Source organism: Podarcis vaucheri (assembly GCF_965113315.1).
Source record: "Podarcis vaucheri genome assembly, chromosome: 3".
NCBI lineage: Eukaryota > Metazoa > Chordata > Lepidosauria > Squamata > Lacertidae > Podarcis > Podarcis vaucheri.
In genome coordinates this window covers 70,842,126-70,856,828 of record NC_138761.1, presented here as the reverse complement: position 1 = coordinate 70,856,828, position 14,703 = coordinate 70,842,126, and the positions used below count along the sequence as shown (strand labels likewise).

The window sequence follows — 14,703 nt, the reverse complement described above, 5'->3', positions numbered from 1 at the left end:
GGATGAAATATTACTCAGTTAATAAGCATGATCCAGCCACTTACAGAGTTTCATTGGAGGTTCCTTCATTTAGTGTTGTTGGCACTGTAAGCAACCTATGTACATCACCTGACTTAGATGCTGCTGCTTGTGACCGTGGTCGCTTTTATAGTAAAGGGATAATTTCTATCTTATAAAAAAGGCTAATTAGAAAGCAAGAATCAGCTTTGGGCAGGCTTTGAGAACTGCTCAAAGTCCCATGGCATTCTGTGACAACCCATATATGCCACTGGCTCTTGTACAATCCATTGAAATCATAACTACAAGCCTGCCTCAGTTGATTCACCATGGCCAATGTTCTAAGAGGCAATGTTTCATAGTATTGTTAATCTTCCCTAAGTATTCTTCACCCACACACTCACTTGAGCTTTTAAAATGAACCTGCCCATTTCCCTTGCTTTGTTTTTCAGTACTGCAACAGTACTGTAATTTGCCACTTTGGTATGGCAACTCTGGAGAGAATGTTTTTAAACTACCTTCAGGTTATGCATCACCTTTAATAGGCTAAATCCCCAAATGCTTCTGGGAAGTACAGTGCATCCCTTAATTATAATCAATAAGCAAATCCATGTGAAGGTTCCTTGCCTGTGAGCACTGTGAAGTCCTATGAATACTTTTTTGGAAGTAAGCCTCATTGAAGGCAGTAAAACAGGTTGCCAAATTAACCATACCTAAGCAGAGTATGCCATGGATGCTTTAGTTGAGATTTCTGCATTGCGAGGGTTTGGACTAGATGAACACCGGGGTCTCTTCCAACTGTACAATTCTATGATTCTATTATTCTTCTCAAATCTACAGAAAATGTCCAAGTGTATTGTATATTTCAAATATAGCACGTTATGCAAGAAAAGAATGCTTTTATTCTCATCACTCTTTTAGAGAATAAAGGTTAATGGAATTATATGACAATACAGCAAAACAGTCTGGTTCATTCCAGTGCCTTTATTTTTTTATTTTTAAAGAAATATCAGTTGAATCATTTGGACAGATTAATCTGGACATAGTATTTAATGTAACCATTGTTGCGGCTCCCACTGCTTCTTTTCTTCATTTTGGGAGGAGGAAACAGTGCCTGTTTTTAATTTTGCAATCTCAATGTAGTAAGTAGAACAGGACATAATTAGAATGCAACCTTTATACTTCTAATTGGAAACATTCTGATTCTATTAACTATTGAGAAGGCGGGTGATATTTGCTAATGAACAAATTGCCATTTGAATCACACAATTGGTTTAGGCAATCCAAGTTGTGAAAAGCCAGTGAAATATGCCCGAGCTTCCTTTTGGTGTTTGCACAATATTTCCACTAACATCTGCAAGGTTAGATGTTGTTCCAGTGCTGGAGAAGAGGAATTTCATCCTGAATGTTCAAGTTGGTTTAAGAATCTTCATCTGCAGCAATAGCATATTGTCCATACTGTAACCCTCATGAAATCCTGCTAGATCAGAGGAACAAGGAGGGAGCTTGATACCCAAACTCTGGCTGCATGTTCATTTTCTTTTGTATCAGACATAGTAATAATCCCTGACCTAGCGTTAAGACAATTTAACCTCTATAAACTGTAGATTTAATCAGTTGTCCTTGTTGTACTGGCAGTCTTCACAAAGTGGAAATCAGGGATTGTGTGATTGATAGGATTCCTCTGCAAGGACATTGAAGAACAATTTTGGCTTTGCACAAAATTGATTCTTGGAAGCCAAGTTACCAGTTATGCAAAAAGTGTTAGTTTCAGCTCTCTTCACTGTGCAGCGAAGTGCTTGTCACGAGACAATGTTTACATTCCACAGTCAGAGCACTGTTGGGTTTTCACACGGGAATGGGAAGTTGGATGTGACGTACACTGGTTTCCTGTTTTTCACTGCTCTCTCGGTGTTCTTTATTCCGAGGAGAAGGACGGTTGCTTCTCTGCTCCCGCAGAGGCAAGATGCATGTTTGTAATTTCTCAACAATGAACTGAAAATAAAGCAACTTTAAGCATGTGGCACGTACTGTTCATCATTCCGTTGTGCACAGGACTCTGCAACTTCAACATTTTGGTTATGGGCCCAGAAAGACGTAAATCAAACTGAAGAATGCCGGCAGAGGAACAGAGGAACGGATCGCGTTATCTGCTCTGCGCGTCAAGTTTGATTGATGAAGGTATGTGCTCATGCTGCCCGGAGCAGCCTGCCAGCCTGCCAGCCTGCCAGTTTCTAATTTATGGCTTTATGTCTGGACTTTGAACTTTTAAAAGCCCTTTTGCCGCGACACAGGCACTAATGAGGCACAAGCTCACAGGCTTGGATGGCTGGGGAAAACGAAAGTACTTTTTACAAGTGCTTTTGGAAGTTGTACAGTGACGCAGCTTGATTAAAGCAGCAATGATGGCTAATGCAAAGCTGGTTGAAGCTTTTGGGATTCTTAAGCTTAATAAGAAAAATTACACGGACTGGGTGCAGTATGCAGAGGCAATTCTGCGGAAAGAAGGTCTGTTTAATGTTATTACAGACAACCCCCCAGCTCCAATTACAGCTGAATGGGCTGCTAAGGATTCCAAAGCAAGGGGAACGCTTACGTTGATAGTATCCCCAGAAGAGCTCTGTCTGTTGCGTGGAAAGACCACAGCCAGAGAAATTTGGGACTCTTTAAGAGAAGCTCACTTGAGGACAGAAGCTGGTTCCTCAATGTACTACTATGCCAAGCTGCATGGTATGGCTCTTGCTGAAGGTGGAGATGTGCGTAAACACCTGATGGAGATGCAGAATCTGAGACATGAGTTGCAACAGAGAGGACTCAACTTTCCAGAGGCTGTGTATTCCTTTATGATACTACATTCTTTGGGTCCAAGTTGGGAGTCCGTTGCCACTCAGATTGCTGTTCAACCAACTGCTCAGCTCACAGTAGCCTATGTTACTGCCGTGATCCAGAATGAAGCAGATCGCTGGGGTGCTAGCTGCATGGGTAAGGGGGAGTCTTCACAGACGTCATCCCAGAGTGCAGTGGAACCACCAGAGGGCGCCAAAGCTTTGAAGGCAGTGAAATGCTACTCGTGTGGACGTCTAGGCAATATAAAGAGGGAATGCAAATATCCCAGGGCCAAGACAGAGCAGCGCAGCGGAAGCTCATCGCGTGGAAAAGGCCAAAGCAAAGGCAAAGGTCCGGTGTCCAGGACAACGCAGCACAAAGCAATGGTCTCACGCTTCACTCCAAAGGTTGCAAAGGTCCAGAAGACGTCTAGATCTTTCTTCGTTGTTGATTCAGCAGCTACCCACCACATGTGCAACGATAAGAGACTGTTCGTGTCTTTTACACCGCAGGAAGGTGCGATTCACCAGGCGGATGACCACACGATTCCCAGTCAAGGCTACGGAACTGTTGTTCTTCACAGTTTGGACTTAGAGATACATGATGTACTGTACGTTCCAGATGCCACACACAATCTTCTAAGTGTGATGCAGCTGAATGAACGGAACATTGACGTTTCCTTCAAGAACAAGAAATGCACCATCACAAAGAAAGACGATTATGTATTGCATGCTGAATGTGTTGATCGTTTGTTTGTTTTGTATTATGATGATGTTGTGCAGAATGAGACTTGTTGCATTGCAGGTTCTAACAAAAGTTTGCATGCAGGATGTATTCATGATTTTCACAGGAAATTTGGTCATTTGCATTTTGAGGCAGTATCTAAAATGCCTGCCTTGGTTGAAGGTATGACTATTAAACCCTGCAGGTACCACATGAAGTGCAAGGCATGCGCAGCGAACAAGGTGAAAATGGCTGCGAAAGGTAAGGTGTCTAGTAGGCAAGCTACAGAACCATACCAGATTATTCATGCTGATTTAGTTGGTCCACTATCGCCCTCTTTGGATGGCAATAGGTTCTTCATGGTTCTCATTGATGCATTTTCCAGGTATATTTACGTGTACAATCTCAAGCAGAAATCAGAGGCTTTTCCAAGGTTCAAGGAATTCTGTGCTTGGTTGGAAAATGTGCATGGTAAGAAGATAAAAATTCTTTTCACAGATCGCGGGGGAGAATTCACTTCTCAGCAGTTTGAAGCTTTTCTGACTGAGAAAGGAATTCAACACGATTTGTCCAGTCCTCGCTCGCCTTGGCAGAATGGACTTTGCGAAAGGGCAAATCAAACATTGCTTCAAGGGTTAAAAACCTTGCTGCATGATGCCAATCTTCCAGAGAGTTATTGGGCCGAAGCTCTCTCGTGTTTTGTTTACAGTTACAATCGCAGGTTATCTTCAGCGATTGGTTGTACCCCGTATGAGAAGATGTTTGGCAAGAAACCATACATCAAACACATGAAAATTTTTGGTTCTGACATGTGGATTCACTCGCCACAAAGCTCCAAATTAGGCAAACGTGGTTTGCATGGTATCTTTCTAGGTTATCAGAAAGGTTCTTACAGAATAATGATGACTGACTCTAAGACAATTAAGCTCACAAGAAGTGTTGAGTACAATGCCAAGTGGGGGGAGAATGTGGGAATTTTCCAATGTTATCCTGATGACAGTGATGAGACTGAGGATAAGCAACAGCAACCCACACCCACTGATGAAGGTTCTGATTCTGAGTCTGAAACAGAATCGGATAATTCAGAGGATTTCAAGAGTGCGAAAGCCTCTATGCGACCCTCTGAAAGCTCTGATCAGGAATTGGAAGAACCATTGTTCACAATAGGTCATTTTTCTCCTAAGAAGGAAGAGGAGAGTGTTGAAGACCAAAGGCTAATTCGCAGGTCACAAAGAGCCACTAAAGGCAGACCTCCAAAGAGATTTGCTGATGAATTTGCTAAGACAGCAGTAGCAGCTGTTAAAAGCTCCAAGAAGGTATTTGAACCTTCAAGTTTCCAAGAAATCCAAGATTTGGATTCTAAGGAAGCTGAGCCATGGTTAAATGCCATGAAGGCTGAGCTTGATTCCTTAGAAAAGAACAAAACTTGGGAGCTAGTTCCAGTAGTTCCAGGAATGAAACTGCTTGGAAGCAAATGGGTCTTCAAAGCGAAGACTGATCAAAATGGCAAGATAGTCAGACACGAAGCCAGATTGGTAGCCAGAGGTTTTGCACAGGTACCAGGTGAAGACTATCACGAGACCTACTCACCCACGGTGAGATATGAGAGCATAAGGCTTATGCTCAAGCTAGCTGCAGAGGAAAATCTACACATTAGTCACCACGATGTAAATACAGCATTTTTGTACGGATCTCTAGGTGAATCACTTTATATGCTTCCACCTGACGGTGTACAGGTAAAACAGGGATTTGTTTGTGCTCTGAAAAAGTCCCTTTATGGTCTCAAACAAAGTGCACGGTGTTGGCACACAAAACTCACTGAAGCATTGTTTTCTCTAGGTTTTCAGCAAGGGAAAGCTGATCCATGTGTATTTGTCAAAGAGGAGGGGCAAAAGAAGCTGTATTGTTTGTTTTATGTTGATGATATTTTATTCTTTTGGAAAGATGTCACAATGTACAATAACGCCCTAGCTCAACTGAAAGAGCACTTTGACATGAAAGATCTTGGTGAGGTAAACAACTACCTATCTCTGGAAATAGAGAGAGATCAAAGTGGTAACATTCTAATACACCAGTCAAGGAAAATTGCTGATGTGTTAAGCAAACTGAACCTGATGGATGCTAACCCTGTAGACACACCGATGACAACAGGTTATCAGGTAGAAGACACTGAAGAAGCATTTTCTGACACTACACTGTACAGAAGTGTGCTAGGCAAGCTAAACTTCATTGCCAGATGTTCAAGACCTGACATTGCTATTGGCTGTAATTTGCTAAGCAGACAAGTCAACAATCCTACTGTTAAGGATTGGAAAGCTCTGAAACGCATAGCACGTTATTTGAAAGGCACTATGCATTACAGACTGAGATTTAACAATCAGAAGTCTGGTGGTCTTGAAATTTTTGCAGATGCAAGTTTTGGAAGTGACACTGCAGACAGGAAAAGTACGTCTGGAGTTTGCTACATGTACAATCAGGGTCTTTTTGATTGGTCATGCAAGAAGCAAACAACAATTAGCTTAAGTACTTGTGAAGCTGAACTGAATGCACTGTCTTATTCACTTAAGGATTGTGAATGGTTGTTACAATTGTGCAAAGACATGAAAATTCCTGTCAAATGTCCAATCCAGGTTTACCAGGACAACAAAGCATGTTTGGCTTTGCTGAATTCGGAAGGTTGTAAGCAAAGCACGAAGCACTTGCAATTGAAGTTGCAACATGCTAGGGAACATATTCAGAAGGGACTCGTAACGGTGTCCTATATGCCAGGTAATGAAATTCCTGCTGATGTATTGTCTAAGATTGTATCAAGGGATCAACACTGTACCTATGTACAGAAGTTGGGTTTGTACTGATATTGTACGAACACGCTGCCCAGTGATGTTCACAGAAAGGGGGAGGATGTTAGTTTCAGCTCTCTTCACTGTGCAGCGAAGTGCTTGTCACGAGACAATGTTTACATTCCACAGTCAGAGCACTGTTGGGTTTTCACACGGGAATGGGAAGCTGGATGTGACGTACACTGGTTTCCTGTTTTTCACTGCTCTCTCGGTGTTCTTTATTCCGAGGAGAAGGACGGTTGCTTCTCTGCTCCCGCAGAGGCAAGATGCATGTTTGTAATTTCTCAACAATGAACTGAAAATAAAGCAACTTTAAGCATGTGGCACGTACTGTTCATCATTCCGTTGTGCACAGGACTCTGCAACTTCAACAAAAAGAAGGGAGGAAATCCACCTCATTGTGTGTGTGTGACCCTCCTGGGCGAGTCCAGTGTGCTTGACTTGATAATTGTACAGATGTTATCCTAGCCACAGGATTAACAGGAGGTGAAGGGGCAAATGAAAAGGCAACTGGGATGCTTTTTTTATTTTTAGCTTAGCCTCAGTGGCTGTCAGTAAGGAATATTTCATTTACATGTATGAAAATGAGCAGGAGCTTCTTCGACCTTCCCCGGTCATTAGTAATCCTATGTAGCACCTTCTGCAGCACTTTTGTATGAAACCCAGTGGATTATTGTCATGGCTATAAATCTAATTCTTTTAAAACTCTTTCCCCCTCCCTCTTTCCCTGTCCCAATGCAGGAGAAGAAAACTTACTGGCAATCTTGAAACGAAGATGGTGGAAGTACATGATCCTGGGGATAATAGATATAGAAGCAAATTACCTGGTAGTTAAAGCTTATCAGTATACCACTTTTACTAGTGTACAGGTAAGATCTCCAATCAATGCTACTTTGCTTGCATTCTCTTACGCTTCTTCTCAGGCTTCCTTCCACCCAGTCGGTCAACCTGTGGAAAGGAGCAAGGATGTGCCCACTAGACCTACTATGGCTCTGCTTAGGATCACCATTCCTGCTGCTTCGCACATTGGGCAGAAATGGGCACTACATGCATGTGATGGGGAACATGGTTGTTCAAGAGGTCCTGACTGTGCATACCAGCTCTATGTATGTAAAACTGAAAGCACATTCTCACCTAGTCTGTAGTTGAAGATGGGACTGGCAACCCCACATAGAGATTGGAGGAGGGCCAGTAGCTGCAGTCATGCACCCCTCAAACGCATTCATTGAACACATGGGAGGGAGCAAGAGATATCAGTTGTAGGTGGTAGTCCACTTCTACCCAAATCCATGTGAATTATGTTGTGTCAAGAGGCCTGAGACTCTTAGAAATAAGAACCTAGACTCAGACTGTGCTTATTAGTTGTTTATTTTTGAGTTGCTTCCTTGCTTACAGTTGTATGCAGACTGGTGCTCTTCCATCCAGAATTTCTCCTTTTCCCTGCCTGCCTACTGCAAGTCCTGGGTTGGACTAGTCTATCCCTAGCCCAGAGCTGTCTGGTATGGATCAAGGAATTGATACTCCAAAAAACATTACATATCATTCTGGAAAACAAAGTGATTGTGTACATGGCAGTCACTGGGAAGTCACATGGCAAGAAGTTGGGTGGGGATTCACTATCTTCCTACAAGCAAGAGAGGTAGTAGAGAACAGTCAGGTTAGCTAGATAGAAGAACTGCATAAACCTGCACAAGAGTTACAAGCTTTTTCATTTGATTCTTTCAGTTGTATCAGAGAATGCCTTCCCTTCTTTAGGAAGACCTTCAAATGCTGAAAGCCCACAGCTTCATCTCTAGCAGAAAGGTCACTGAAACTGCCCCTTTTGTCTTGTGTACTTAGCCAAGCCTGATTCACACAAGAACTGGGCCAATTGAGTTGCTACAGGAACCCTCTGAAACAGCTGTTTGTGTGGAGGAACTCCTTCAAAGGTGCATCAGATTTCATCCATGCCAGTATGGACTCTTGGGAGTGGTTGCAATCTGATGACCTGCAGGCAAAATGGCTTCTTAGGCAGGGCAGTGCCTACAGAATTGCATCAGAACTGACAGCTGATGTTAGGTCACTGCGTCAGTGAACCCAGGCAGGGCCTTGCAGCAAAAGGAATATATAAATCTCTGAAATGTGTGGGAGAGCGATCAAGGTTTCGGCTTGGCTTTAGCACAGAAACTGCCCCTGTCACCTTATATGGTGACCTCAGTTAGGAGACAGACAAGGGCATTGTGCTCTCAGCTGCTTTCAATACCATCAACCACTGCAACCTCCTGGTGAGGCTATCCAAGTTGGGGGTGGGTGGCACTGCTTTGCAGTGGTTCCAGTCCTAATTGTATGGTCATCTTCAGCAGGTGATGCTTGTGGAGTGTTTTTCAGCATAATGGGGCCTTCAGTGTGTGTGTGGGGGGGGGTCCTTCGGAGTTCAGGTTTATCACCATATTGTTTCATATCTATATGAAGCCACTGAGTGGAGTCATCTGGAGTTTCAGAGTGTGTTGTCAGCAGTATGCTGACGACACACAGCTCTATTTCTCCTTTTACATCTACATGTGTGGCAGTGAATGTGCTGAACTGGTGTCTTGTCTCCTAATGGACTGGATGACAGATAATCAACTGAAACCTAATCCAGATAACATACAGATACTGTTAGTGGGTAGTTCCCTAGGCCAGATGGATGGGAGAATGCCTGCTTTTGAGGGGGTTACATTCCTTCCTAAGGAGCAAGTGCATAGCTTGGGAGTGTTACTGGATCCATTACTACCACTTAGGTCCTCGGTGGTATGGAGTGCTTTCTGTCAGCTTCAGCTGGTGGTCCAGTTATGTCCCTGAATGGACAGGGATAGCCTAACTTCTGTGGCCTATGGTCTGGTAACCTCTAGGTTAGTGCAATGCATTATTTGTGGGGCTGCCTCTAAAGACAGTTTGGAAGCTTCAGCTGGAACAAAATTAGAAACATTTGCTTGTGTGGGGACAACAATATATAACACCCAACAGAGAAAATGTCCCTGTTCGTGTGAACTGCCGTCAGTTAGTATGGCACCTGTGACTATGGATCTGTATTTAGCTGATGGCAATGCAATTTCAACAAATGAGAAATCTCATTTACAATACTTTAATGTTAAGTAGTCTATGAACCATTTCAGCAGATAATCTCCTTGCCACGTTTATCCTTTTTCACATGAAGTGTTTGCTCCATGATGCAAAACCTTATATGCAAATGTACTAAGCTTGTGGTGCTTTCAAGAAAGAAATATTAGGCAGCTCTCTGCAAACACCTACACTTAATTATCAAAATACTCTTTAGTGGAATTTGATGCATTATCTTGTTTATAATTTAAAATAGTTCTAAGCCTATTTTGAAGATGTATTGCAAGATAGTACATTTCCTTTGGTAAGCTACCTTTATCAATGCCAGCTGGAAGTCTTCTGCTTGTAGATCTTTCCTGGAGGAAGCATAAAAATTAAGAGCGGCTTTTGTCTAGGAAATACTTCCCACATGACATTTTTGATTATGCATTTAGGGTGTACCTTAAACTGTGAATTTGACAGACACATATATCATACATTTATACTTAGATTATACTTAAATAAACGTAGATAAATCTCTGCAAAATAGACCTAACTTCCATAGTTTTATACCAATTGACAGTCTGCACACAATGCCTCCATGATTTCCCTCTTTTGTCTTAAAACAGAAAATTCACCAAACTGCCCACCCCTGCCTCCAATTTGTTTGGTATGTTTTGACACTCCACTCAGAAAACAGTTGCAACCAAATTTTGTGATGCTTGGCTTTTGAAGCAACATCCTACAGTACAAAGGTGAAATACATCTTCATTGCCTCTGGCTCTCTGCCACTGGCATACGGCCCCTAGAAGGTTTCCCAGAAGGGAATGCAGCTCTCAAGCTGAAAGAAGTTTCCTACCTCAGTGAAGAGGAGGCCTGGGTAACTTAGGACACCCTGAAAGTCCTGTGAAATCTCAAATTTCAGGAACAATTGACCAGTCCAGTAGTCTGTTTGGGACTGGAAAACATCATGTGCTACTTATTGGCACAAGACACCTGCCTAAGCAATGCATGCTTGCAATGACTCCTGGATATTTATTAGAACAAAATGAAAAAAATTCTAAATTAGAGTATCTTGCTGAATTAACCTGCATTGCATATGGACAGAATGTCCTCTATTATTTAATTAGTGTATACCCTCTACACTCATTTTCTTGTCTGCATAAAAACCTTGCTGCTGTTTTGGAGGTCCCTGTTTGATATTATTTAACAAATTTATCCCGGCAGTTGGTGTGTCCCCTGTGTAGGTCCACACAAAGTTCAATAAATGTTTGAGCAAGAAGTCTTAAGTGCATGCAGAATTCTTGCTTCTCAGTTGCACAGATGAGGCTCACCCCGCATCCTCCACAAGAAATCAAATGCTGGATTTCTTTTGGTTATCTGTCAGTTAAGCCTTCCTGCAGATGAAATATTTTCCGGGCTTTCAGTTCCTGGTACAGCATTGAGAAGGTGCCAGCATTCTACTTCATTTGATGTTATAGGTTTTCTCTTTAAAATGTCATGCATTATACATCGACTTTTCTAGCTGGGTTTTCTTTCCCATTGTGCTAGAATAGCATTATGGCCCACGTTCTGCCATTGGCACTTGTAATAAGCAGTGATTTAGTCTCTGAATTGATTTTTGAAGGACAGCTTTTGCAGAGAGAAGGTGCAGGATTTTTTCTGCTCCAAGTGATGACTTGAAATGGCCGCGCAATGCAAGCCTAGTCTCTGGACAAGCCTCAGTAATTAATTCCTTTACATATTTATATGCTCCATGCAGCTACTTGCAGGAACAAAATGTTAACATATGTTTTGGCATTTTTTTCTACTCTACTACCAAATATGTCAGCTCAGTTTTGCCTTATCAGCCTTTAAAATGCCATACATGCCCTTGGCATTCTAATGCCGGCCAGATCTCTATCTCTGTGTGTAAGTAGGGTGTGGGTGGGTGGGTGGGTGGGTGGGTGTGGGTGTACATGTATGTGTACATGATTTATATCCTGCTTTTCCTCAAGGGAGTTCAAGACAGCGTAACCAGTCTGTCCCAATTTTTACCTCACATCAACCCAGGGCTTTTTTTCAACTGGAACTCAGTTCCGGCACCTCTCAGGTGGGCGCCATTGCCATTCTAAGAGAACGAGGCAGGTGTTCATGGTGAGTTCCGCCACCTCTTTTTCTAGAAAAATAGCACTGGTATGGACTGACAGTCTCCATGGTGTGATCTCACATATCTGTCATCTGTATGTGAAGTAAGTGACCACATGGGTGGAGCTAGTCACATGGCTCATTCCCAGGTCACTGAGACCCTTCTTCATGGCCAGGTCCCTCCTGAGTGAGGATAGGTTAAAGCAAACAAACAGCCCACATGTGATCAGTTAAAAAAAAACCCTACCATGTGATTATATGGTTGCAACATTCACACAAAGCCAGCAGTCATGGGGAAAGCAATTCAAACCCTCCTCAAATGGTTTGTGAACCCGTATTATGGGTACTGCATCTGAATGATCTGCTTGGCATGTTTCTTTTATGTTGTCCTTGCAGCTCTAAAACTGTTTCATGTGATTTCAGGGCAAGAATGCAAAGTCTATCACTCCAACCGTGTGAAAATCTAAAGAGCCATATTTATTTATTTGATGTCGGTTGCTTCCCATAAGTATCTCGGAAGAGATTTCACAGTTAAAAGGTGAACAATGAAAAGAATTCCATATGTAAAACCAATTCTATATATAAAAACAATATACACTTGTACACAAAAGCAGGCCGGGATTGGATGTTATGAGTAGTTACAGGAATATGTGATTTCAGTCGTACCTAATGCAAATATGATTATCTGCTTGCTACTATGTCTATTGACAAAATAATTCTTTCAGCATAGCTTAAATTGCAATTCAGATAGCTCATCGGCTTTCTATTTCATGGTGGGTCAGGCTATTGTGCATCCATCCCATGCTCTGTAATTGTGAAATGTCTGAACAATGAAGATTACAGCATCCCTAGTGATAACATTTGCATCAGACAACAACCAATACGCAGGTACTAACATGTTATTGAGTAGTTCTTTCTTTGCATTCTTTCCCCACATTCCCTCTTCGGCAAAAACATATTGGCACCTTCACTCATTATTTCTGAAATCGGAAATATGAGCATATGTCTGTCGATGAAGTTTGTGTGTGATAATGTCGTCCACAAAAAGCAAAGCAATATGTTTGCCACTTAGAAGAGAAAAATAAATATGACTGATGCAGTGCTCCCTTCTTCCATAGCACTTGCCATTTTCACAGTGGGAGTTCTTATGTATTTATGCATTTATTTATATCTGATAGGATTCAGTCTCGCAGAGTGAAGATGATCGCTCATGGATGCATTTAGGAAAAAAATGTTGCAGACCATTTTGGATATTCTTGGCCTCCGAAGGTGTAATTTCAAACAAGAGCTCAGATTGGAAGCTATTGTGGGTTTCTGAGCCCTGTTTTGTAGTGAATGCCTGGAGTCAGAGAGAGAATAGACAGTTCCGAGATCTGTCACATTAGACAAGAAGACCAGAGGGGAAATTGCCAATTAGAAGAGGTGAGGGTAGCATGGATGATAAATCCCTCTCCGGACGAAATCTTAATCCTTCTTGCAACTGCTGCTACTGTACCTCAGGGCCAGTCACTGACAAGTGGCAGCTGTGGGGGGCCAGGGGGGCAAGAGCTTCACACAGTTTGCTTGCGGCCAGCACTAATGAGCTGCCCAAATGTGGCGACAGAAGATAGTAATTGGAGTGGGGGCAAATCAATGGCAGAGAGGCAGCTCAGCTGTTTCTTGTTTAATTCCAGCTGGAGTTTGCTGACCAGCACTTTGCTTTGATAGTGGAAGAAACCAGCTCATTCCCCACAGTGTGTCCTATTGATCCCAAAGCTGCTTCCCCCACCCACAAAAGGATGCCAATGTATGAATGCATGCACCATGCATTTTGCAGTATACATTTATTAGATTTCTATTCCACCTTTCCTCCAAGGAACTCAAATTCCCACACTCCCCATTTTATCGTCCTTTCACTATGTGTGCTGAAGTGGGTCTCTCCCCATGCTTTCTGTGTGCTTTCCTTTCTCCCTACTGTTCTACCCAGGCCCTGTATGTATTTGTCTGCTCCCTTTCTTCAGTGCTGCATGCGTAAAGGGAAAAAATTGGAATTTGATAATTAATGGGGCTGTTGTTTGTAACATCCTTGCACAGATGCAGTGGTTGAATTTTGCTAAACCCAGTGATCCCTGGCTGTAAACTAGAGCTGTCCTCTTCTAGGATGGCCTTTGACTGCTGTGAATGATTAGTTCCCTAACAACCACAATGCACAAGTGTTGCTGGTTTGACTTTTCCTGTAGGCTGTGGTTGGGACCACCCACTTTTACCACGTGCAGTTCTGTTCTGAATGCATTTGTAGTAGTTCCAGCCTTCTGTTTGTATCTCACTTGTAGTTTGCCTTGTGTGAGAAATCAGGTCCTGCCTCCAGAGCCTATCCAGTAATGCACCTCCTTTTGTGTGTGAGAGGATAAGAGGGCATATAAAATAATCTGAGGCAATGCTGGGAACAATCTTGGTCATGGACATATGTTTTATGAATTGCTTTGAACTAGGGAGCCAAAGGCACTTAAGACTCTGCGTACATTCTGCTGAGCTTATGTTATGGAGCCTAAAGGATGAGACGGTGGCGAGACATTTTACTAGGAATGGGTTGGTTGCATCCAGTTTCAGTCTCGCTTGCACTCAGTCATAGATCTGTTCCATGCCATCCTGTGGCATCACATTGCTTCCCATTCCATCCTGTTGTTTGCCATTCCTTTCCTGTTCCATCCCATTGTATTATTATTATTAATTTGTGTTATTATTGTATGCATTTTTCTTTGCTGTTTCTGTAAAACACAAACTCTGATGCATTCACCAGTGAAATTTGTATTTCATATGCATCTTTTACTACATATACTGTATATCTCTATAGCTATATCTATCTAAAGATATCTATAGTTATATCTGTATATATATATCTCAATATATATATATATACACAGTGGCAACTTGGGCTAAGTACTTAATTCGTTCTGGAGGTCCATTCTTAACCTGAAACTGTTTTTAACCTGAGGTACCACTTTAGCTAATTGGGGCTCCCGCTGCTGCTGTGCCACCACCGTGCAATTTCTGTTCTCATCCTGAAGCAAAGTTCTTAACCCGAGGTATTATTTTTGGGTTAGCGGAGTCTGTAACCTGAAGCATATGTAACCTGAAGCATATGTAACCCGAG

The 14,703-nt window shown here is 42.4% G+C and overlaps 1 protein-coding gene across 1 annotated transcript in view; it reads left to right on the top strand.

Annotated features, from left to right (window-relative positions):
• The window catches only part of SLC35F1 (solute carrier family 35 member F1), a 209,418-nt gene that overhangs the window by 160,680 nt on the left and 34,035 nt on the right, over positions 1 to 14,703 (top strand). Inside the window, exon 3 of the mRNA XM_082216156.1 lies at positions 7,128 to 7,255. Coding sequence (XP_082072282.1) covers positions 7,128 to 7,255 — 128 coding nt within the window. The remainder of the gene's footprint in view (positions 1 to 7,127; positions 7,256 to 14,703) is intronic.